Below are 23,526 nucleotides of genomic sequence, written 5' to 3' on the forward strand. Positions count from 1 at the left end.
ACTTTTTTGGACAAGGGAACACTCAGGAGCCATAGATTGTTACTAGAAAATTTTCAGTGCCAAGGATGGGATACTTCCAGTGAGTTGTTGGCCAGGGAGGTCCCTGATGCCCCCAAAACATTACAGGCCATCACCGGTGCCCTTGGTTTCCCACCAGGAAGAGACAGTAAGACCCTAATTGAGCTACAAGATCACTGAGAAATCATGCTGGAACTGAGCTGAAAACCTCCTCCATGAAGACCAGCTGACAGAAAGCTGGAAAAAGCCACACTGCATGCAGCTCAATGGGAGAGAGAGAAATCAACAATGAAGATACTCAACAGTAGACACTGCAAGCCTTTTATTTGGCCAGCTAAGCCAAATGAGCCAACGGGTGCAACATGATTTACATCTGTTTGGGGTAAACAACCCGCCCTCTAATTTGATTGAAGGCCTGCTCCATGGGAGGAAATACATCCCTGAAACTGAAAACCTACAACATGGGTAGTTGTGAGCCCTAGGGGGTGTAACGTCTGCTGCTGCCTGGCTAAATGTTTATACTATGCTCATCAAACTGCCCAGTAAGCACATCTCTTAATGTCCATACCCATATATTAACGTTACTCTCATTTTTTCATTAGTGAACTTTCTCTTTTCAGATGGCAGTGACCTTGGGATAACTCCGAAGGCATCACAGTGCTGAGAAGTGACAGAGGAGTGCTCAGCACTGCAACATCTCTAGTACAACTTCCAATGCTCAGGAAGAGGTGGTGGAAAAAATGTAAGAGCCAAAGGAAGGGTAGGACTCCTTAAAATGTGCTTCTCCAGACACAAAACAGCCTGGATATCCATGACCTCACAGCACCAGACACTACCTACACAAGACCATCATAATAGGAGGAGAAGATGATGACTTCAAAATAAAACAGAGACTGATTAAGGGGAGAGATATGATGGAAAGGAGTTTCAAAGGGGAAAATGGGGGGAGGGAGGGAATTACTATGGGACATTATTTACAATCATGTAAGTTGTTAATTATAAAAAATTAAAAATTTAAAAAAATTGGCATTGTGGTTAATGCCTGTCATCCCAGTAGTTCAAAGCTATCCTCACCTACACAATAAACTTGAGGCTTTCCTGGGCTATAAGAGATCCTGTTTTAAAAAACAAAAGCAAAATAAAAACTTATTTTTATATTCCTTCCTAAGAAAATATTTTTTATTTACTTATGCAAGACAGAATGGGCCTTTTGGTATTGCAGATGACCTCCAGATGCATGTAACCCTTTGTGCATTTGGCTTTATGTGGTAACTAGGTAAATGTACATGGCAAACAAGTGCCTTTGACTGCTGAGTGACATCCCCAAGCCTTGTTTATATATTATTTAAAAAAAAAAAAAAAAAAAGGCCAGTGTGGTAGTGCAGTCAGGAAGCAGAGGTAGGAGGAACAATTTGAGTTCAAGGCCAGCCTGAGACTACACAGTGAATTGCAAGTCAGATCCTACCTAGAAAAAAAAAAGGGGGGAGGGAGGAATTATAGCTTTGTATTTTCAGAGTTTATGATTAAGTTCTAACAAACTTATTTGGGTTTTGTCTGTACATATTTATAATATCCAGCACTTGGGAGACAGAGGTAGGGGATTGCTGTAAGTTCAAGGCCAACCTGGAACTACATAGTGAATTCCAGGTCAGCCTGGGTTAAAGTGAGACTTTACCTCCGGGGGGGGGGGAGCTTTTATATCCACACATAATGCAAAACCAAAAAGTTTAAAGTATATGTCATATAAGCATTTGGATATTTTATTACATACCTGTCCTTCTCTTGAAAATTTAAAGGGTGGTTTGTGTTTAATAACACTTGTTGCAAGTCTCAGAAGTCCAGTAAGCCCATCATCTTCTACATTACCATCCTGATGATCAAAGATTTCCCTGCTATATAAAAAAAATAAGAACACAAACAAAACAAGATAGTCCCATCCTTTATCTTTCCTCAATAATATAATTGTCAATTTTACATCAAATTTTACCTTCGAATACAGTCAGCCAAATGTCTTGCCAAAGCATCTAAATCGAGGAGTGTTGTCTTAATGCAAAAAGAAAATATAAAATTCAAATGCAGATTTTTTAGTTTTGTGTTTCATAGCTTATAACAAATCATTTCCTTCTATAAAATACAAGCTTCTTACAAATGAAGTAACGAACTCAACATACTTACTCATGTAATAAATATCAATTAATGAAACTATAGTTTTAAATGTACCACCAAATAGAATAAATTATGATAGTCACAATAATGGACATACACAAATATGTTTGTTGTTGTTGTTTAGTTGTTTGTTTTCAAGGTAGTCTCACTCTAGCCCAGGCTGACCTGCAATTTACTCTGTAGTCCTACACTGTCCTTGAACTCACAGAAATCCTCCTACCACTACCCCCGAGTGCTGGGAGTAAAGGCATGTGCTACCAGGTCTGGCTTCTACTATATGATTTTCAAATAATGTGTCTATATTGCACTTTCACTTACGTACATGTAAGATTTAACAGATCCTATTCAAGTTTTTCTCATTACTTTCAAATTAACAAATGCATTTTTGGCTAACACAATTTTTATAACGAATTAATTTATTTTAATTTAAACTTTTAATTTAAAGTCTGTGTGTCAAGCTTTGTTTTAAATATTTATCTGTTTAACTGGAAATGCTATTTTAGGCTTGTATAAGAAAATTAGTTGAGCAGGAAAAACTGACAATGTTTCTTTAGCCTAAAATAATTTCAATTTGAACTGCAGTTGTAAATTACGTATGTAAGAGACTAAATCTACATGCTACTATAAAGAAACATATACTTAAATTTAAAATATAAGTTTTATTCTCAAATTAAGATTTAAAACTACAAACCTCAGAATGTTCAAGAGTACTTATAGCTATTTGTAATAGAAGAAATACTTTATAACAATTAAGGTCAAAGTAAAAACAAGAAAGAAATTAGAGTAGAACATAAAGGAACAAGTATAATGGAAAAATTATGACAACGGCAACTTTTTACACATTTTTTCGAGGTAGGATCTCACTCTAGCTCAGGCTGACCTGGAATTCACTCTGTAGTTTTAGGATGGCCTTGAACTCATGGAGATCCTCCTACCTCTGCCTCCCAAGTGCTGGGATTAAAGGCATAAGCTACCATATTCGGCTGACAATGCCAATTTTTTATAGATTAATAAGGAAACTAAAAGGAAAAAAATAAATAAAAACAGCCACGTCCATGATTTACACCTATTAACAAGTAAATGTGAAAATTTTCTGAACATACCTGACTTGCATCCTTTATATGTATGTTGTCAACTAATTTGCATAACAACCAAAAGTACTCTTTACATCCAGGCTTTAACATTGGTTCTTCTTCATAATCATCTATCTATTAAAAAAAAGTACTTTGTGAAAATGCTTCTAAAATAATGTAAAATTATAATTCAGATAAGCAACTCTTTACTTCATACAACAAAACTAAACATATTAAAAATCTAAGAAAAGGGCTGGAGAGATGGCTTAGCAGTTAAGCGCTTGCCTGTGAAGCCTAAGGACCCTGGTTCGAGGCTCGATTCCCCAGGACCCACATTAGCCAGATGTACAAGGGGGCGTATGCACCTGGAGTTTGTTTGCAGTAGCTGGAGGCCTTGGCGTGCACATTCTTTCTTTCTCTTTCTGTCTGTCTGTCGCTCTCAAAATAAATAAAAACTGAACAAAAACCTAAGAAAAGTTAAATGTATTCCTAGATCTTATATAGTTAAAGATACAAAAACTCAGGGCTGGAGAGAAAGCTTAGTGGTTAATGCACGCAAAACCTAAAGATCCAGGTTCAATTCCTCAGAACCCATAAGCAAGATGCACAAAATGGCACATATATCTGGAGTACATTTGCAGTTGCTGGAGACCCTGGCAAACTCATTCATTCACTCACTTCCCCCATTTGCAAATAACAACAAAAACATACAAAAATATCAAAGTATCTATCTATGTACATACAAGAGTAATATTAACTTAGAAAACGAATTTCAAATTACTTGGAAATGGTATGTGTAAAGAAGAAAATAATGCAAATGCCATATTCTTGATATTTGGGGGAAAATGTCATTTATTCATAGTCTTTGAATTTATGATGTGGTAAAAACATTTGTAAAAGCTGGCATTATAATGAGAAAAATAAAATAATATTGTAAGATTAAACCAACAAATAAATAAACCCATAAATAATATATAAATAGTAAGACCCCTCCCCAATAATAAAATAAAAATAGTAAGCCCAACTATGTTACTACATAGAAAGAGACTTCGTCATGATTTCGCTGTCATTTAGGTTCAGAACCTTGCAGGGATAAACACTATTTTCAATACAATAAAAATAAAAGAGAACATTTTCTTACTAGTTATAATATTTAAACAATCTTGTCACAATGGTGCCACTCTGACAGCTCTATGATTACACTGGTGTAGTGGCACACCTGAGGCTAGCTTGCAACACAATGAGAGAAAAAAAGGTGGAAGATGGGAAGGGAGGGTGGGAAGAACAGAAGGAGGAAAAGAACTATTCTGACTATGTGGGATGATCACAACGATAAAGTACAAGAATAAATTTGGGAGTAGAAAAATTACAGAAAAAAACAATGTGCAGTTAGTATAGTAAAGTCTTACCCTTAAAGGTTTGAGTGCTTGAGCATCAGGAAGAAATTTCAACAATGTTGAAGCAGCCAAAAGAAGAAAAGAACGATGAATTGAGTCTCCTCCATCTAGGCCTGACAGCGATAACTTATAGAGACCATTGCAAGATTCATGTCGAACTGCAGTCTGAAGTTTTGAAAAAGCAAATTCCAGAGTTAGTCTCAGTTTGTATTTTTTATTTTTTAAATTTATTTGAGAGCAACAGAGAGAGAAGAGGGAGATAGAGAGAGAATGGGCATGCAAGGGCCTCCAGCCACTGCAAACGAACTCCAGACACATGCGCCCCCTTGTGCATCTGGCTAACGTGGGTCCTGGGGAATCGAGCCTTGAACCGGGGTCCTTAGGATTCACAGGCAAGCGCTTAACCGTTAAGCCATCTCTCCAGCCCCTCAGTTTGTATTTTAAACCTAATTGTTGGACTGTGGAGATAGATCAGTGGGTGAAGTGCTTGCTGAACAACCTGACTTTGGATCTCTAGTAACTGTGTAAAATGCCACATGTGGTGGAACAAGCCTGTAATTCCCAGTGGAGTCAAGCTTATCCCTAAGGCTTACTAGCTAGATAGTCAGTTGCGAGCTATACATGCAGTAAGAGACCCAATCTCAAAAAATAAGGTTAAATGGCTAGAGAGATGACTCAGTGGTTTAGGTGCTTGCTTTCAAAGCCTAGAGATCTGGGTTTGATTCCCCAGTACCAATATAAAGCAGTGTACACATTTGGGGTTCTTCTGCAATTGCTAGAGCCCTGGCATACCCATTCTTTCTTTCTCTTGGTAAGCAAATGAATAAGTAAATAAATGGCGAGGAGCATCTGAAGACATGGCAGTGTCAACATCTGGCCTTTATACACCCGCAAGCATATGAAGATTTATGTATATATGCATGTACACCAAACACACAGAAAAAGGCTAATCCAATGCTGGATATAGCTCAGTAGAGAATGCTGGTCTACCAAGCACTAAGCCCTGGATTTGAGCACAGCACTGCAGTTTCAGGCTGCCTGTAAGTCAATACATGTCTGAGGATGATCTTGAACTTTATTTGGTGTTTGTTTTGTTTTCTGAGGTAGGGTCTCACTGAAGCCTAGGCTGACCTCGAAATCACTATGTAGTCCCAGGCTGGCCAAAAACTCACAGTGAACCTCCTACCTCTGCCTTCCACTTGCTGGGATTAAAGATGTACACCACTATGCCTAGCTAAACTTGAACTTATGAGAAGAGGGTCTCACATAACCCAAGATGGCCTGAAACTCCCTACATAAGCTCAGCTGGTCTTGAATTTGTGATCTTTTTGCCATTACTGCCAAGTGCTAGAATTACAAACATGGTAACTTCTTTAGCAATATATTATTTTTATTACTTTTTTTTTTTTCTTTTCCGAGGTAGGGTCTCACTATAGCCCAGGCTGACCTAAAATTCACTCTGTATTCTCAGGGTGGCCTCGAACTCATGGCGATCCCCCTACCTCTGCCTGTGAGTGTTGCATCACCATGTCCGGCATATTTTATTATTTTTGAACCCAGGGCCCAGTCATTCTCTTTCTCTCTCTCTCCTCCCCTTCTCTCCCAAAGCAAAAATAAATAAATAAGTAAAAATAAAAAATTTTAAAAAGCATAAGTAACAAGTGATTAATCAATAGTTATAACCAAGCTAGTAATATCCTAAGTAACAAGGCATTTTTTTCAAAGACAGAACAAACTAAGAAAGCACATGCCGGTAATGGTGGCACATACGTTTTGTCACCCAATTAAAAAGATCAAAAAATAAAATAAGGCTGGAGAGATGGCTTAGCATTTACGATGTTTGCCTACAAAGCCTGAAGACCCAAGTGCAATTCCCCAGTACCCACATAAGCCAGATGCACAAGGTGGCACATGCATTTGGAGTTCTTTTGCAGTGGCTATAGGCCCTGGCACAACCAATCTCTCTCTCAAATAAATAAGTATGTTTTAAAAATGAAGTTTGAAAAGAATAAACAGAGCCGGGCACGGTAGCACACGCCTTTAATCCCAGCACTTGGGAAGCAGAGGTAGGAGGATTGCCGTGATATCGAGGCCACCCTGAGACTCCATAGTGAATTCCAGGTCAGCTTAGGCTAGAGTGAGACTCTACCTCGAGGAAAAAAAAAAAAAAAGAATAAACAGAAGACAGGTGTGGTGGCACACGCCTTTAATCCCAGCACTCAGGAGGCAGAGGTAGGAGGATTGCTGTGAGTTCAAAGCCACCCTAAGACTACACAGTGAATTCCAGGTAAGCCTGGGCAAGAGTGAGACCCTGCCTTGAAAAAGCAGGGGGAGGGGATAAACAGAGCTGGAGAGACAGCACTTGCCTGGGATGTCTAAAGATCCAGGTTTGATTTGCCAGTACCCATAAGCCAGATGCACAAGGTGGCACATGCGTCTGGAATTTGTCTGCTATGACAAGAGGTGGTATGCCCAGTCATTCTCTTTTTCTCTCTCTCTCTTCCCCCTTTCTCTCTCAAATAAATAAATAAATGAATATTTTTAAAGTATTTTATTTATTTATTTGACAGAGAAAGGGAGATGGGGGGGAGAGAATGGGCGCACCAGGCCTCCAGCCACTGCAAACTAACTCCACGTGTGTGCGCCTCCTTGTGTATCTGGCTAACGTGGGTCCTGGGGAATCAAACCTGGGTCCTTTGGCTTTGCAGGCAAGCATCTTAACCACTAAGCCATCCCTCCAGCCCAATAAGCAAAAAATTTCTAAAAAGAAAAATAATAAACAGTTCTAAAACATAAATTACCAGAATAAATGCTTAAGGCTTTCCTATCCATCAGAAAAACACAAGAACAAAATGTTATGATGCTGGAAATGGCCTGGAACATGGTAACAGGAGCTTTTACCACTGAACTACATACACAGAAAATTTTTTATTACGGGAAGGAATATTTCAAGGTAGAGTCTCACTCTAGGCCCAAGCTGACCTGGCACACACTATGTAGTCTCAGAGTGGTATCAAACTCATGGTGATCCTGGCTTCCCAAGTGCTGGAATTAAAGGGATGTGCCCAGCTGAAAAACTATTAAAAAAAAAAAAAAAAAGCAAAAGCAAAAACCAAAGTAAAATAATCACTCTTTAAACAAACATTTCAGGAAATGACAAATAGGAGTGATTCAGACTGTGGAATATTCTCAGTTCTTAAACGTTATATAGGGTTCCAACTACTGTATACACACACACACACATACACACGTGTAGAGAAAATAATGCATGTTACTTTAGTTCTTTTAAATTAAAAATGCTGGTAATAAAAAAACTTATAAAAGGTACAAACAGTAATTTTCAAAATTTTTATTTCACCTCAGGAATAAGGAGTGTCAGTTTCTTCAGCCAATCTTGGAAATGATCACTGTCAGCAAGGCTAGATTTCACTAGAGAACAACAATGAGCCCAGCTCACCAGGAGCCACATTGAATAATGTGAAACTAAGACAAAGATAAAAAGAAAATATTGTAATATAGGCTTGGATAAACAAGACACAATATCAATAATAAAAGATAATGAATCACCATATTTATTGTTACAAACTCTACTGAATAAAAATTAACATTGTCAAAACTCTTACCTTCATGTCTCGACCTGTGATCAGACTGAGCTTTCAAAACTCTGTAAAAATATAACACCACCTTTAATTAAATACAACTTAATACCATATATCCTATAAAGTTTATGACTTCATCCCACACAGATTACTTTGAAGATTATATATCTAGTCATTTGCCTTAAAAAAAAAAAAAACCAATGGTAAACCATATGTACACCTTTAATTTCAGCCTTCAAGAAATTGAAGAGGATCGCTATGAGTTTGAGGCCAGCCTGAGCTACAGAATGAATGAGTTGGCCTGGGCTAGAGTAAGAACCTGCCTCAAAAAAACCAACACCCCCAAAAAGCAGGGTTTTTGTGGCACATGCCTTTAATCCCAGCATTTGGGAAGCAGAAGTAAGAGTATCACTGTGAGTTCAAGGCTACCCTGAGAGTACATAGTGATTTCCAGGTCAGCCTGGGCCAGAGTGAGACTATACCTTGAAATGCCCCCAAGACCCTACTCTGAATAAACCAAAAACCAAAATCAAAAACAAAAACATGGGGCTGGAGAGATGGCTTAGCGGTTAAACGCTTGCCTGTGAAGCCTAAGGACCCCGGATCAAGGCTGGATTACCCAGGACCCACGTTAGCCAGATGCACAAAGGGGTGCACGCATCTGGAATTCGTTTGCAGTGGCTAGAAGCCCTGGCGTGCCCATTCTCTCTCTCTACCTCTCTCTCTTCTCTCTCTCTGTCACTCTCAATAAATAAAAATGAACAACAAAAAAAAAATAAAATTTAAAAAACATGGACTGGAGAGTTGGCTTAATGGTTAAGACACTTGCCTGCAAAATCCAAGGACCCAGGTTTCAATCCTGAGTACCCAAATAAGCCAGATGCACAAGGGGTCACATACGTCCAGAGTTCATTTGCAGTGGTTGTGAGCCCTGATGCACCCACTCTCTTTGCCCTCTAAATAACATAAGAGAAAAAAAAAAAAAACACAAAACGACACCATATTGCATATAAAACAAAAATGAAGCTGGGTGAGGTGGTGCCCTCCTTTAATCCCAGCACTGGGAGGTAGAGGTAGGGTGATTGCCGTAAGTTTGAGGACAGCTTGAACTGCAGAATGAATTCAGGTCAGCCTGTACTAGAGTTAGGCTATGTATGCTTCAAACAAAACAAAACAAAAGAAAGTTGGACTGTCTGGCAGAACAGGCCTGTAATCCTAGAAGACTCTCAAACATCAAGTCCTGATGAGGCTATAGAGCAAGGGCTAAGAGTATGGCTCAGTGGTAGAGCACCAGTCTAGCATGCATAGGGTTCTTGGTTTAAATGACACATTTTATAAACCTTACAACTTCCCCCCCCCCCCCCCAGGTAGGGTCTTCCTATAGCTCAAGTTGACCTGGAATTTACTATGTAGTCTCAGGGTGGTCTCGAACTCTTGGCGATCCTCCTATCTCTGATCTCTTGAGTGTTGGGATTGATTTAAAGCATATACCACCGCCGCCAGCTTTTTTTTTTTTTTTTTGAGGTAAAGTTTCACTCTGGCCCAGGCTGACCTGGAATTCACTATGTAGTTTCAGGGTTGCCTCAAACTTTAAAGCCAGGCATGGTGGTGCACGCCTTTAATCCCAGCACTCCGGAGACAGGTAGGAGGATCGCTGTGAGTTCAAGGCTGAGACTACACAGTATATTCCAGGTCAGCCTGGCTAGGGAGAGACTCTAACTTAAAAAGTATCTGATGTTAAATTTGGCATGTTTTTATTACTTTTAAATTATTTATTTATTTGAGGTGGGGAAATGGGAACGCCAGGAACTCTTCCTGCTGCAAATAACTCCAAACACAATCACCACTTTGTGCATCAGACTTTATGGGGATACTGAGGAATCAAACCCAGACCAGCAGAATTTGCAAGCAAGTGCCTTCAACCACCTGAGCCACTTCAACAGTACTAGTATTCTTTAAAAATATATATAAAAAGCCAGGCATGGTGGCACACACCCTTAATCCCATCACTCGGGAGGGAGAGGTAGGAGGATTGCCGTGAGTTCGAGGCCGCCCTGAGATTACATAGTAAATTCCAGGTCAGCCTGAGCTAGAATGAAACCCTACCTCGAAAAGACAAAAAAAAAAGAAAAAAAGAAAAAAGAAAAAAGAAATTGGCTGGCCACGGTAGTATACACCTTTAATTAATCCCAGTACTCAGGAGGCAGAAATAGGAAGATCACTGATAGTTCGAGAACACCCTGAGACTACATAGTAAATTCCAGGTCAGCTTGAGCTATAGGGAGACCCTACCTGGGGGGGGGGGGGGGGGCCGGGATTTTTTTTTTGTAAGTTTTATAAAATGTGTCAGTTAAACCAAGGACCCTATGCATGCTAGCTAGACTGGTGCTCTACCACTGAGCCATATTCATTCATGCATTCATATATATATATATATTTGAGAGAGAGAGAAAGACACACAGAGGGAGAGAAAAGATACAGAGAATAGGTAGATAGAGAGAATGTGCATACCATGGCTTCTATCCACTGCAAATGAATTCTTCCACATGCATGTGCCACTTTGTGCATCTGGCTTTATATGAGTACTAGGAAATCAAACCTGGGCCCCTAGGCTTTGCAAGTAAGTACCTTAATGGCTGAGCCATCTCTCCAGCCCTCTTAGTGTCCCCCCCCCCCCATATGTATGTGTATGTGCATGAGTGCATGAGTGCATGTGGAGGGCAAAGGACAAACTTGGGTGTCATCTTTGGGTATGCCACCCACATCCTTGGATACAGGAGCTTACCAATTAAACTAGAATGGCTGACGAATGAGATCCAGAGAACAGCCTGTCTTCTAACCTCCAATGCTGGGATTACAAGCATGTGCCACCATGCTTAGTATTTTTACATGGGTCCTATTAAACTCAGGTCCTCTTGCTTGTGAGGCAAGTACTTGCTTTATTAACATCCCAAGGCCCCAGTTGGATTTAATATAAAGATGGAGTCTGGAGCTGGGAGAATAGCTCAGTCAGTAAAGTGCTTGCTTTACAAACATTAAGGACCTGACTTCAATTCCCAGTGCCCCACAGAAATGCTAGGTATGTGGCATGTCTGTAGTTCTACCACTAAGATGGTGTATGGCATATCTGTGGATGACACCTAAGGTTGTCCTATGGCCTCCATATACATGCACATACATACATGAGTACCACTCCCAAGTGTATATAAACACACATGCAAAAAAAAAGTAAAAATAAATTCTAGGCCAGGCATGGTGATGCACACCTTTAACCCCAGCACAAGAAGGATCACTCTGAGTTCCAGGTCAATAAGTTCCTGGACCAGAACGATACCCCATCTTGTAAAATGAAAACAAAAATCAATCAATTAAAAAATTCCAGCTGCGGAACCGGTGTGGTCACACATGCTTTTAATCCCAGCACTTGGGAGAGGGAGGTAGGAGGATCACCGTGAGTTGGAGGCTGCCCTGAGACTACATAGTGAATTCCAGACCAGCCTGGGCCACAGCGAGACCCTACCTTGAAAAACAAAACAAATCCTGGGTTGGAGAGATGGCTTTGCGGTTAAGCACTTACCTATGAAGCCTAAGGACCCCGGTTTGAGGCTCCATACCCCAGGACCCACGTAAGCCAGATACACAAGGTGGCACATGCATCTGGAGTTCGTTTGCAGTGGCTGGAGGCCCTGGCGTGCCCATTCTCTCTTTCTCTGCCTCTTTTTCTCTCTGTCACTCTCAAATAAATAAATAAAAATAAACAACAACAAAAAATCCTAGCCAGGCATGGTGGTACATGCCTTTATTACCAGCACTTAGGAGGCAGAGTAGGAGGATTGCTGTTGAGTTCAAGGTCACCCTGAGACTAAATTCCACATCAGCCTGGGCCACACCAAGACCCAACCTCGAAGAAAGAAAAAAAAAAAAAAAGCATCTCTAGCTTAACTCATGATACTTCTGCCTCAGTCTTCCAGAAGTGATTATAAGTGTATGCCACCATACCTGGCACTCATTTTGGTACAACACAATTAACCCAAGAACAACTCTTTTATTTATTTTTAAAGAGATATAGAGGAGAGGGTGTACAGAATGGGTTTATCAGGGCTTGCTGCTTCTGCAAACGGAACTCCAGACACATGTGCAATTTTATGCACCTAGCATAAATACATGACTGCTGGGGTATCAATTCCTTAAGGTTTGGCAAGCAAGTACGTTAATCTGAAATTCATTCTGTAGTCCCAGGATGGCCTCAAACTTACAGCAATCCTCCTACCTCTACCTCTACAGTGCTGAGATTAAAGACATGTACCACCATGCTCAGCTTATTTACCTTTTTAATTTTTTTTTTTTTTTTTTTTTTTTTTGGTTTTTCAAGGTAGGGTCTCACTCTAGCCCAGGGTGACCTGGAATTCACTATGGAGTCTCAGGGTGGCCTCGAACTCACAGCAATCCTCGTACCTCTGCCTCCTGAGTGCTGGGATTAAAGGCGTGCACCACCACAGCTGGCTACCTTTTTTAATTTTTATGCTCATTTGAGTTTAAAATAATTTATTTTATTATGAGCAGAGAGAAAGAGAGAGAAAATGAGAATATGAATGTGCGAGGGTTCCTTGTGGCTGCAAGTGAACTCGAAGCCCCCCCTCCAAAAAAAAAAATCAAAAAATTTTTCATATTGATTTTTCAAAATAGTATTTTAAAGCCATACATATATACATACATATGTAAAATATGAAAAATTCTTACCTAGGAGCCAGATTATCGTAGGTATAAGCAACAGACATAAGTCGCTGAATCAAACTGGTTCCTTGGACAAGAACAAGAAACACCTGCAAAACAGAACATTTTAAGAAGTCTTTAAAAGCAGCAAAATATGGGTTTTATTTAATTATTATTATTATTTTTTGAGCCAATGTCTCACTTTAGGCCATGATGACCTAGAAATCACTCTGTAGTCACAGGCTAACCTCCAAATCACAGCACTGCTCCTATTTCTGCCTCCCCAGAACTAGGATTAAAGATGCATACCACAATGCCTGGCAACTAGAAATTGGAGCACACCTTTAATTCCATCACTTAGAAGGCATAGGTAGGTGGATCACCATGAGTTTGAGGCGACCTTGAGAATACATAGTGACTTTTAGATCAGCTTGAGCTACAGCGAGACCTTATATTGAAATACCAAAACCAAAACAACAACAACAAACAAACAAAAACCCAGAGTTTTATATATAATACTTTTCTTTGGAGGCAGGGTCTCACTATAGCTCAGGCTGGCTTCAAACTCATGATGATCCTCCTACCTCATCCTCAAAAGTACTGAGCTTAATTTAAAGGCTTGTACCACTATACCCACCTTTGAAGTCCTGAACTTTATATCATACTTAAGAACAGCAACTTTATTAAAAATCCACAGAAACATTTTTTACATTTAACCTATAGATTCACTAATATGATTGATTTTGAAGTAGCTAAATGAAAAATTAAGCAATGTTTAATTCTGAAATAAGAAAATACATGTAACAACTAAAACAGTAGCATGTTCCTCAGCCATTCTCCAACACACATAATTTTTTAAAAAGCAATTCGCGGGGCTGGAGAAATGGCTTAGCGATTAAGGCATTTGCCTGCAAACCCAAAGGATCCCGGTTCAATTCTCTAGGAACCATGTAAGCCAGATGCACAAGAGGGAGCATGCATCTGGAATTCCTTTGCAGTGGCTGGAGGCCCTGGCAGGCCCATTATCTCTCTCTCTCTCTACCTCTTTCTCTCTCAAGTAAATAAGTGAGATATATTTACAAAAATAGAAAATAAAAAAATAAAAAGCAATTTGCTGGGTGTTGTAGCACATGCCTTTAATCCAAACACTTGCACTCAGAAGGCAGAGGTAGGAGGACTGCAATGAGTTTGAGGCTACCCTGAGAGTACACAGTGAATTCCAGGTCAGCCTGGGCTACAGTGAGACCCTGCCTCCACCAAAAAAAAAAAAAAAAAAAGGCCAGACATGGTGGTGGCTCGCTTTTAATCTTAGCATTCAAGAGGAGGAGGTAAGAGGATCACCATGAGTTCGAGGCCACCCTGAGACTACATAGTAAATTCCAGGTCAGCCTGAGCTAGAGTGAGACCTTCCCTTCAAAAAAGGGAATTTAATAAGATATACTTTAGGCCAAGGAAAATGATGACCCTATCAATAAAGATGTATTGGTGAAAAAAAAAAAAAAAAGATATACTTTAGGAATATGGATCCTAGATTCAAAATTTGGAGGTTAGCCAGTGTGGTAGCACATGCCTTTAATTCCAGCATCAGGGAGGCTAAGTTAAGATGATCCCTGTGAGTTTGAGGTTGGCCTGGAACTATAGGGCAAATTCCACATCAGACTGTGCTACTGTGAGATTCTGCCTTCAAAACAAAAAAGAAAAGAAAAAAAATTTGTTGTGAGTCAAGCTGGGGAGGTAATTGAATGGACCAATCTTTGAGTTAAGATCCCTAGGACCTACAAAACTGTTAGCAACTCTATCCCAATGCACCTAGATTGAAAAGGGAAGCAGAAACAACAAAATCTTCCAGAAGGTTCTGGGCTACCAAACCTGGAATGATGAACAAGAGACCCTGCCTTAAATAAGGTAGAAGGTGTGGAATGACCCATAAGAAGCAGTCCACCAACATGTGCCTTCCACCAACATGTGCCTATACTTGCATGCACACATATGATTCTGAGGTTCAACACAATTTGTTAACATATATCCTAGTATTATGCTAACTTAGCCTCTACATTCTAGCTCTTCAACCCTATACTGTGAAAAAACAGTTTAATAACTAATTGATGAATCCCTTCAGTAGGATGGTGCCCAGTCTCTGTGCAGAACTGTTGCTTTGGCAATGTTCCTCCACAGGAGCAGGGGGGTGCAAAAACCAGATTAGCACAAGTGTATACAATGTGTTAAAACAGTGACTGGCCCAACAACCAAATTGTTCCTGGCAGAATCAAGCAAGTTTCTAGAAAGGTAGTTGATGAGGATATGATATGGAAGTAATTTACAAGACATTTAGAGATACAAATATAATAATGAGTAACAGTAAATACACTAGTGCTCTTTCTTACTATCAATATATTAAAATTAATTGATTTCAAAGAGGAGAATTTGTTGTATAGATAATGTAAAGAGCAGTTATTTCACAGACAGCAACAGGTAGGGCTAAGAGGAGCTAGAAGAGGTGGAAAGTGAAAAAGATTCACTGGGTCACACCTACCAAGAAAAGAAATTAAAACATACAGTTCATGGTGACACATGACTTTAATCCCAGCACTTGGGAGGCAGAGGTAGGAGGATTGGTGGGAGTTTGAGGTGCCCCCTGAGACTACATAGTTAATTCCAGGTCAGTCTGGACCAGAATGAGACCCTACCTTGAAAAATAAAATAAAAAAAGTTTAAATGCAGTTTATGATAGTTAATTATTAAACTCACAGAGAAATATAAAGTATGACTTGGGGTTTAAATAAAAATGTAGCAAACAATGAATCTGAAATGGTAAAGTGCTGGAATCTGTAGACAAGATTTGAAAGGGTGCATTAAAACTACATTTCAGAAAAAAAAGAAAACCATGTCATAGATAAGTGAAGTAAGAAAAATCTAAGCTAAATGGAGCCGGGCGTGGTGGCATATGCCTTTAATTCCAGCACTTGGGAGGCAGAGGTAGGAGGATTGCCCTGAGTTCAAGGCCACCCTGAGACTACAGAGTTAATTCCTGGTCAGCCTGGACCAGAGCAAGACCCTACCTAAAAAAAAAAAAAAAAAAAAAAAAGAAAGAAAATATAAGCGAAATGGAAAGACAATGAAAACCCAACAACTGAATAATAAAAAACATGAAGTGAAGTACGGCTTCTATAAGAAATTATAGGGCTGGAGAGATAGCTTAGCGGTTAAGCGCGTGCCTGTGAAGCCTAAGGACCCCGGTTCGAGGCTCGGTTCCCCAGGTCCCACGTTAGCCAGATGCACAAGGGGGTGCACGTGTCTGGAGTTCGTTTGCAGTGGCTGGAAGCCCTGGCTCGCCCATTCTCTCTCTCTCCCTCTGTCTTTCTCTCTGTGTCTGTCGCTCTCAAATAAATAAAAAATGAACAAAAAATATTAAAAAAAAAAGAAGAAATTATAAGAGGGGGGCTGGAAAGATGGCTAAGTGGTGAAGGCACTTGCCTATGAAGCCTAAAGACCCCGGTTCAAGGTTCCATTCCACAGGACCCACATAAGCCAGATACACAAGGTGGCACATGCATCTGAAGTTCATTTGCAGTGGCTGGAGGCCCTGGTGTGCCCATTTTCTCTATATGTTTAGCTCCCTCTCTCCCTCTCAAACAAATACCTTAAGAAAAAGAGTTTGTAAGAGCACACTGAAAACAACACAAAGACCAACTTGAGTAGAGAGGATCTTCTGATTATTACTACTTTAAGATAGAATAGCAACAGAAACTAACCTAAACAAAAAAAAAAAAAAGAGAGAGAGAGAGAGAGAGAGAATAAAGCAGAAACCAATCAAAAAAGACCTCAGATTTGTGGAATAATAAGTGATATAAAATCTACATAATAGCTTCAAAGCTATAGCTATCAAGTATGTGGGACATTTCTCAACACCTGCTAGACTATCTTTAAGAAGCATGGCGAACATCATGGCCCCAAAATAACAAAGTATAAGGCGATCAACGATTATCTGCATACTTGGCAGCACTGTGACAGGAAATGGACAAATCAAGTGGAATTTCTGGGGGGAAAAAATGCAAAAACTATACAATATCTTAAATTGAGATGGCTCAGTAGTTGAAGGCACTTGCTTGCAAAGCATGGTGGCTTAGGTTTGATTCCCTAGATGCACATAAAACCAAATGCACAAAGTGATGCATGCATCTGGAGTTTGCTTGCAGTGGGGCACCGTCTCTATTCTCTCTCAAATAAATAAATAATTAAATAAATAAAGTATCTTTAAAAAAATTAGATGAGGGCTGTAGAGATGGCTTAGCAGTTAAGACCCTTGCTTGCAAAGCCTAAGGACCTATGTTTGACTCCCAAGATCCCATGTAAGCCAAAGACACAAGGTGGTGCATGCACACAAGGTGGCACATGCATCTGGAGTTCAATTACAGCAGCTGGAGGCCCTGGGGCGCCAATTCTTTCCCTCTCCCTCCCCCTCCTCACTTGGTCTCCAAAATTTATGCTACCAGCCTGGCGTGGTAGTACATGCTTTAAACCTAGCATTCGGGAGGCAGAGGCAGTAAGACTGCTGTGAGTTCAAGGCCACCCTAATACTACATAGTGAATTACAGGTCAACCTGGATTAGTATGAGACCCTACGTTAAAAAAAAAAAAAAAAAAAAAGAAAAGAAAAAAAGAAAGAAAAAAACCCAACAATTTATGCTACTAAGATTTTTACATGCAAACAGCTTGGCTATAGACACTAAGCTACAGTTATTCTGAAAAATGCACAAAGGTAAAAAACACAGTAGGGATTAGGGAGATGGCCTAGCAGTTAAACATACTTACTTGCAAAGGCTATTCACTCCAGTTTGATTCCCCAATAACCAAGTAAAGGCAGATGTAAAAGTAGCCACATGTCTGAAATTTATTTGCACTGACAAGACACGTGGTTGGATGTGGGTGCAGGCATGCATGGACGCACGCTCGCGCGTACACACACACACACACAAATTTTTTTTCAAGGGCTGAGGAGATGGCTTACCAGTTATGGCATTTGCCTACAAAGCCTAAGGACCCAGATTTGACTCATTAGAAGCCATGTAACCTAGACACACAAGTGATACATGTGCATAAGGTGGCACAGATGTTCAATTCAGTGGCTAGAGGCCCTGGCATGCCAATTCACTACACTACACCCCACCCCCACTCATGAAATCTTTTTCTAACTATGGAATAGCTAAAATAGTGCCATGTACATAAAAAAGTTCCAACAAGGTAAATGTAATGGTATTAATGACAGGATCCTGTACAGAAGGCTCGTTTACATACTAAGTGTTGTTTTTCTCATTTTCAAGGTAGAGTCTCACTCTAGCCAAGGCTTACCTGGAATTCACTATGTAGTCTGAGGTTAGCCTCAAACTCACAGCCTTCTGAGTGCTGGAATTAAAACTGTGTGTCACCATGCCTGGGCTATCATGTGTTTTTTTATTTTTATTTTTTGGGGGTTTTTCGAGGTAGGGTCTCACTCTAGTCCAGGCTGACCTGGAATTCACTATGGAATCACAGGATGGCCTCGAACTCACAGCAATCCTTCTACCTCTGCTGGGATTAAATGCATGCGCCACCACGCCCAGCTCAGGTGTTATTTATTTATTTTTTAATTTATTTGAGAGCAACAAAGAGAGAAAGAAAGAGGCAGAGATGGAAAGAATGGGTGCGCCAGCGCCTCCAGGCACTGCAAACGAACTCCAGATGCGTGTGTCCCCTTGTACATCTGGCTAATGTTTGAGTCCTGGGGAATTGAGCCTCAAACTGGGGTCCTTAGGCTTCATAGGCAAACTAAGCGCTAAGCCATCTCTCCAGCCCGTGTGTTATTTTTTTTTTTTTTATTTTTTTTTTTTTGGTTTTTCGAGGTAGGGTCTCACTCTGGTCCAGGCTGACCTGGAATTAACTCTGTCATCTCAGGGTGGCCTTGAACTCATGGCGATCCTCCTACCTCTGCCTCCCGAGTGCTGGGATTAAAGGCGTGCGCCACCACGCCCGGCCCCGTGTGTTATTTTTAATGACTGAGTAGCTGCATGTATTTCAAAAGCTTCATAAATGTCTTTATGCCAATACCTGTATATATTATTGAAATCTCAAGTCACTAATAAATATCAATAAGCATTGAAATTACTAAGCAGGTTAAAGAATCAGAATTTGGGCTGGAGAGATGGCTTAGCGGTTAAGCGCTTGCCTGTGAAGCCTAAGGACCCCGGTTCGAGGCTCGGTTCCCCAGGTCCCACATTAGCCAGATGCACAAGGGGGCGCACGCATCTGGAGTTCGTTTGCAGAGGCTGGAAGCCCTGGCGCGCCCATTCTCTCTCTCTCCCTATATCTGTCGTTCTCTCTGTGTCTGTCGCTCTCAAATAAATAAATAAATTAAAAAAAAAAAAGAATCAGAATTTGAGTGATTATAGCATGGATGGTTGATTATAACAAAAAAATTTACACAAATGCTATGTTCACCACCATATTCAATCTATCAGTAGCAATTAATTAGCTTTGTGTATGAGGTGTGAAGGTCTCTTCTCAAAAGGTTATGGGGGGCTAGAGATGGGTCAGTGGTTACGGTGCTTGCCTGCAAAGCTTAAGACTGAAGTTCCATTCCTCAGTACTCATGTAAAGTCCAGAGCACAAGGTGGCACACACAATGTAGTTCATTTGCAGTGGCTACAGGCCCTGACGTGCCCACTTCTTTCTCTCTGGCTTTTTCTCTCACTCTCAAGTGAATAAAAAAATAAAAAATAAAGATTATGAATTAAGCCAGGCATGATGGCACACACATTTAATCCCAGCACTGGGGAGGCAGAGGTAGGAGCATCACCATAAGTTAGAGACCACCCTGAGACTACACAGTGAATTCCAGGTCAGCCTGGGCTAGAATGAAATACTACCTCAAAAAAATAAGAGGGAAAAAAAGGGGCGGCTGGAGAGATGGCTTAGCAGTTAAGTGCTTGCCTGTGAAGCCTAAGGACCCCAGTTCAAGGCTCAATTCCCCAGTACCCACACATAAGCCAGTTGCACAAGGTGGTACATGTGTCTAGAGTTCATTTACAATGGCTGGAGACCATTCTCTTTATCTATCTGCTTCTTCTCTGTGTCCCTCTAAAATAAATAAATAAAAATTAAACAAACAAACAAAAAAAAGATATGGAATAAGAAAAACATTTCAGTAAAAACTCATCTTCATCTCACTTTACTTCCCCAGTCATGGGAGACTGATGCTGGAAAGCAATTACCTAATTCATAAACAAAGAAATCAATCAAATTAAACTCCATTTTTATTGCTGTATGTGGTGACAAAGCTCTTTACTTAATATCTCTAAATTCAAACACCTTATATGCTTTCAGTAGACTGTTAAGTCCAGCGTATCACAAACAATATTCTTCCCTTGGCAATGGGACTTCCTGTTAGATTCTTAGAAACTGGGCACTATGTAGTTTGCTTCCTTGATACATATTTTTTTTTCTCAGCATTGTTCCACAGGTGGTTTATCTAAGGGGCAGCTGGATTCAGCCATCGGTTTTTTGTTGCTGTTGTTGTTAAGGAAGGGTCTCACTCTATTTCAGACTGACCCTCACTCTGTAGCCCCTGGCTGATCTTGAACTTACAGCTATTTTTCTACTTAAGCCTATTACTGAGTGCAGGGATTAAAGGTGTTAAACTACCAATACCTAGCTGGCTTTCAGTTTTTCAAGCTCTCCTACTATTTACAAGAGTTTATCAGGTCTATTGAAAATCAAGCAGCAGCTAAGCAAAACCTTTTGAATTCAAAGGCCTACATCCAGTTCAACACGATCTGTTCTATAAGTCTTCTGAGTGCTTAATAACTCTAACACTCACTATATTATTAAAGCTCTAGGAACAGTGAACCTCATCTGGGTTACTTCACGACTTCCTTTTAGATTTTTTAGCACTTAAACCACTAATGTAAAATCAGATTCCTAATTTTAACTTTCCTGTACTAAAAACCTACTATAGTTTCTACTTTCTTCCATGGATCCTAATATACTCAGAATGCAAATTAGTAAGCTTAAGTAAATGAAACCCAAAGGTCAGACAACATTAAAATTGCATTACAATGGCCTTCCTCTTAAATGATGCACTGAAAATCATTATCAATACATCACTGTTACTTTAAATCAGGGCATAAATGCAGGTGCTAGAATAGTATTTCTTATGCCTTAATGTTTACTTTACGAAAACAAAAAACATGAGCTTTCTCAAAACATAAGTGAAATTCATCAGTACAGTTTAATGTAATTTTCTATACTTTACCTCTGTTAATCGTGGTATATGAAGACCCTTGGCATGATCACCAGCAGCCTTCCTTGATTTGCCAGGCCAGGTTCTTTTTCTGTGGCTTTCTGCTATACCAGACCAGGCAAAGACATCATGATAAGCTAAATCCAAATCAGATGGATCTACTGCAAACTGGCAGATTAATTTCAGCAAGCAAGCAAGACAGTCTAGCTGCCACTGTGGATGAGAAAAAAAATGTCACTTCTCTATTTTCAGTAATATGTTTTGGCCAGTATAATTTTAAAATTAAAAAGCCAAAAAGAGAAACAATTATGGCAAGTACTAAATGTGCTGCAAAAATTTTGCTATTCAAATATTATGGCTAAAAGAATGCAATTTTACATTTAAAAAATCTAAATAAGTAAGAGGGTGTAAACAATGAGATGAAAATGACATCTTCACTTTTTTCGTAACATTTTATTTTATTAAATTTATTTTTTATTTATTTTATTATTTTTATGTTTTGGTTTCTCAGAGTTTCAATCTAGCTCACGCTCTCCTGGAATTCACTATGTAGTTTCAGGGTGGCCTTGAACTCACAGCGATCCTCCTACCTCTGCCTCCTGAGTGCTGGGATTAAAGGCATGTGCCACCACACCCGGCAAAATTTATTAAATTTTATTAAATTGTATACACAGGATTTTTCTGAAAATATGCTTCACATAATGCATACAATTTTACAAAATTATTAAGAATGATAACAGGGGGCTAGAGAGATGGCTTTGTGGTTAAGGCATTTAGGCAAAGCCAAAAGACCCAGGCTCAGTTCACAAGAAACCATATAAGGATGGACACACAAGATGGCATATTAATCCAGAGTAGGTATGCAATGGCCCTGGCATGCTCTCCCCTCCCTTTCTCCCTCTATCGCTCTCTCAAGTAAATAAATATATAAAATATTGAAAAAGAAAAAAAGAAAAGAATGGGCCAAGAGTGCTGCTGCACCCTTTTAACCCCAGCACTTGGGAGGCAGAGATAGGAGGATCCCCAAGAGTTCAAGGCCATCCTGAAAACACATAGTGAATTCCAGGGCAGGCTGGACCACAGCAAGAGCCTACCATGAAAAAACAAAATAAATAGGGCTGAAGAGATGGCTTAGCAGTTAAGCGTTTGCCTATGTAGCCTAAGGACCCTGGTTCGAGGCTTGATTCCCTAGGACCCACATAAGCCAGATGCACAAGAGGGCACACGCGTCTGGAGTTCGTTTGCAGTGGCTGAAGGCCCTGGTGCGCCCATTCTCTCTCCCTCTCTATCTGCCTCTTTCTTTCTCTCTGTCGCTCTTAAATAACTAAAACTGAACAAAAAAAATTAAAAAAAAAAACAAAATAAATAAGTAAAAAAGAATGATAACAGGGATATAATCTACTCATCACTAATAATCACTAAGAAACAAAATTGTTGGGCTAGAGAGATGGCTTAGTGGTTAAGGTGCTTGCCTACAAAGCATAAGGACCCAGGTTCAATTCCCCAGGACCCATGTAAGACAGCTGCACAAGGTGGCGCAAGCATCTGGAGTTCATTTGCACTGGAAGCCATGGCACGCCCATTTTCTCTCTATCTGCCTCTTTCTCTCTGCCTGTCGCTCTCAAATAAATAAACCACATTTTAAAAAAAGATAAAAAATATAATGTACAATTAATTTTAAGTTCTAGTAACAAAAAGCTTTTTCTTTAAATAATTAGAATATCAGTAGTACATGCCTTTAATCCCAGCACTCAGGAAACAGGGGCAGGAGTATTGCTGTGAGTTCAAAGCCAACCTAAGACTATAGAGTAGGCTAGAGTAAGACACTACCCTAGAAAAAAATTAGAATACTAGTTATGTATAACTTGAGAGTTTGAGAGATTTAGCTATATTAAAGCCTTGGTCACCTGTTCTGATTCCAGTGGCAAATAGGAAAGCAATACAACTACCAGGGAACAGAATCTGTCTTACAACAAAGCATCATTTGAATAAATTTCAAAAACTCATCAAGATAGCCAGGTGTGGTGGTACACGCCTTTAATCCCAGCACTTGGGAGGCAGAGGTAGGAGGATCACCATGAGTTAAGAGACCACCCTGAGACTACATAGTGAATTCCAGGTCAGCCTGAGCTAGAGTGAGACCTTAACTTGAAAAACCAGTTAAAAAAAAACAAAACAAAAAAAAACTCATCAAGATAATTCAACAAATGGTGCCTGGAAAATAGTTGGATAACTATTAAAAAAAAAAAAGAAGAAGAAGGGTTTAGCGGTTAAGCACTTGCCTG

The 23,526-nt window shown here is 39.8% G+C and overlaps 1 protein-coding gene across 1 annotated transcript in view; it reads right to left on the bottom strand.

Annotated features, from left to right (window-relative positions):
- Usp34 (ubiquitin specific peptidase 34) overlaps positions 1 to 23,526 on the bottom strand; it is a 299,630-nt gene that overhangs the window by 112,428 nt on the left and 163,676 nt on the right. The window contains exons 34-41 of the mRNA XM_045147284.1: positions 21,254 to 21,454; positions 12,994 to 13,076; positions 8,278 to 8,318; positions 8,013 to 8,137; positions 4,667 to 4,819; positions 3,288 to 3,392; positions 2,006 to 2,061; positions 1,790 to 1,910 (exon numbers count right to left, since the gene is read on the bottom strand). Of these exons, the coding sequence (XP_045003219.1) occupies positions 1,790 to 1,910; positions 2,006 to 2,061; positions 3,288 to 3,392; positions 4,667 to 4,819; positions 8,013 to 8,137; positions 8,278 to 8,318; positions 12,994 to 13,076; positions 21,254 to 21,454 (885 nt within the window). The remainder of the gene's footprint in view (positions 1 to 1,789; positions 1,911 to 2,005; positions 2,062 to 3,287; positions 3,393 to 4,666; positions 4,820 to 8,012; positions 8,138 to 8,277; positions 8,319 to 12,993; positions 13,077 to 21,253; positions 21,455 to 23,526) is intronic.

The sequence above is a fragment of the Jaculus jaculus genome, chromosome 4 (assembly GCF_020740685.1).
Source record: "Jaculus jaculus isolate mJacJac1 chromosome 4, mJacJac1.mat.Y.cur, whole genome shotgun sequence".
Lineage (NCBI taxonomy): Eukaryota > Metazoa > Chordata > Mammalia > Rodentia > Dipodidae > Jaculus > Jaculus jaculus.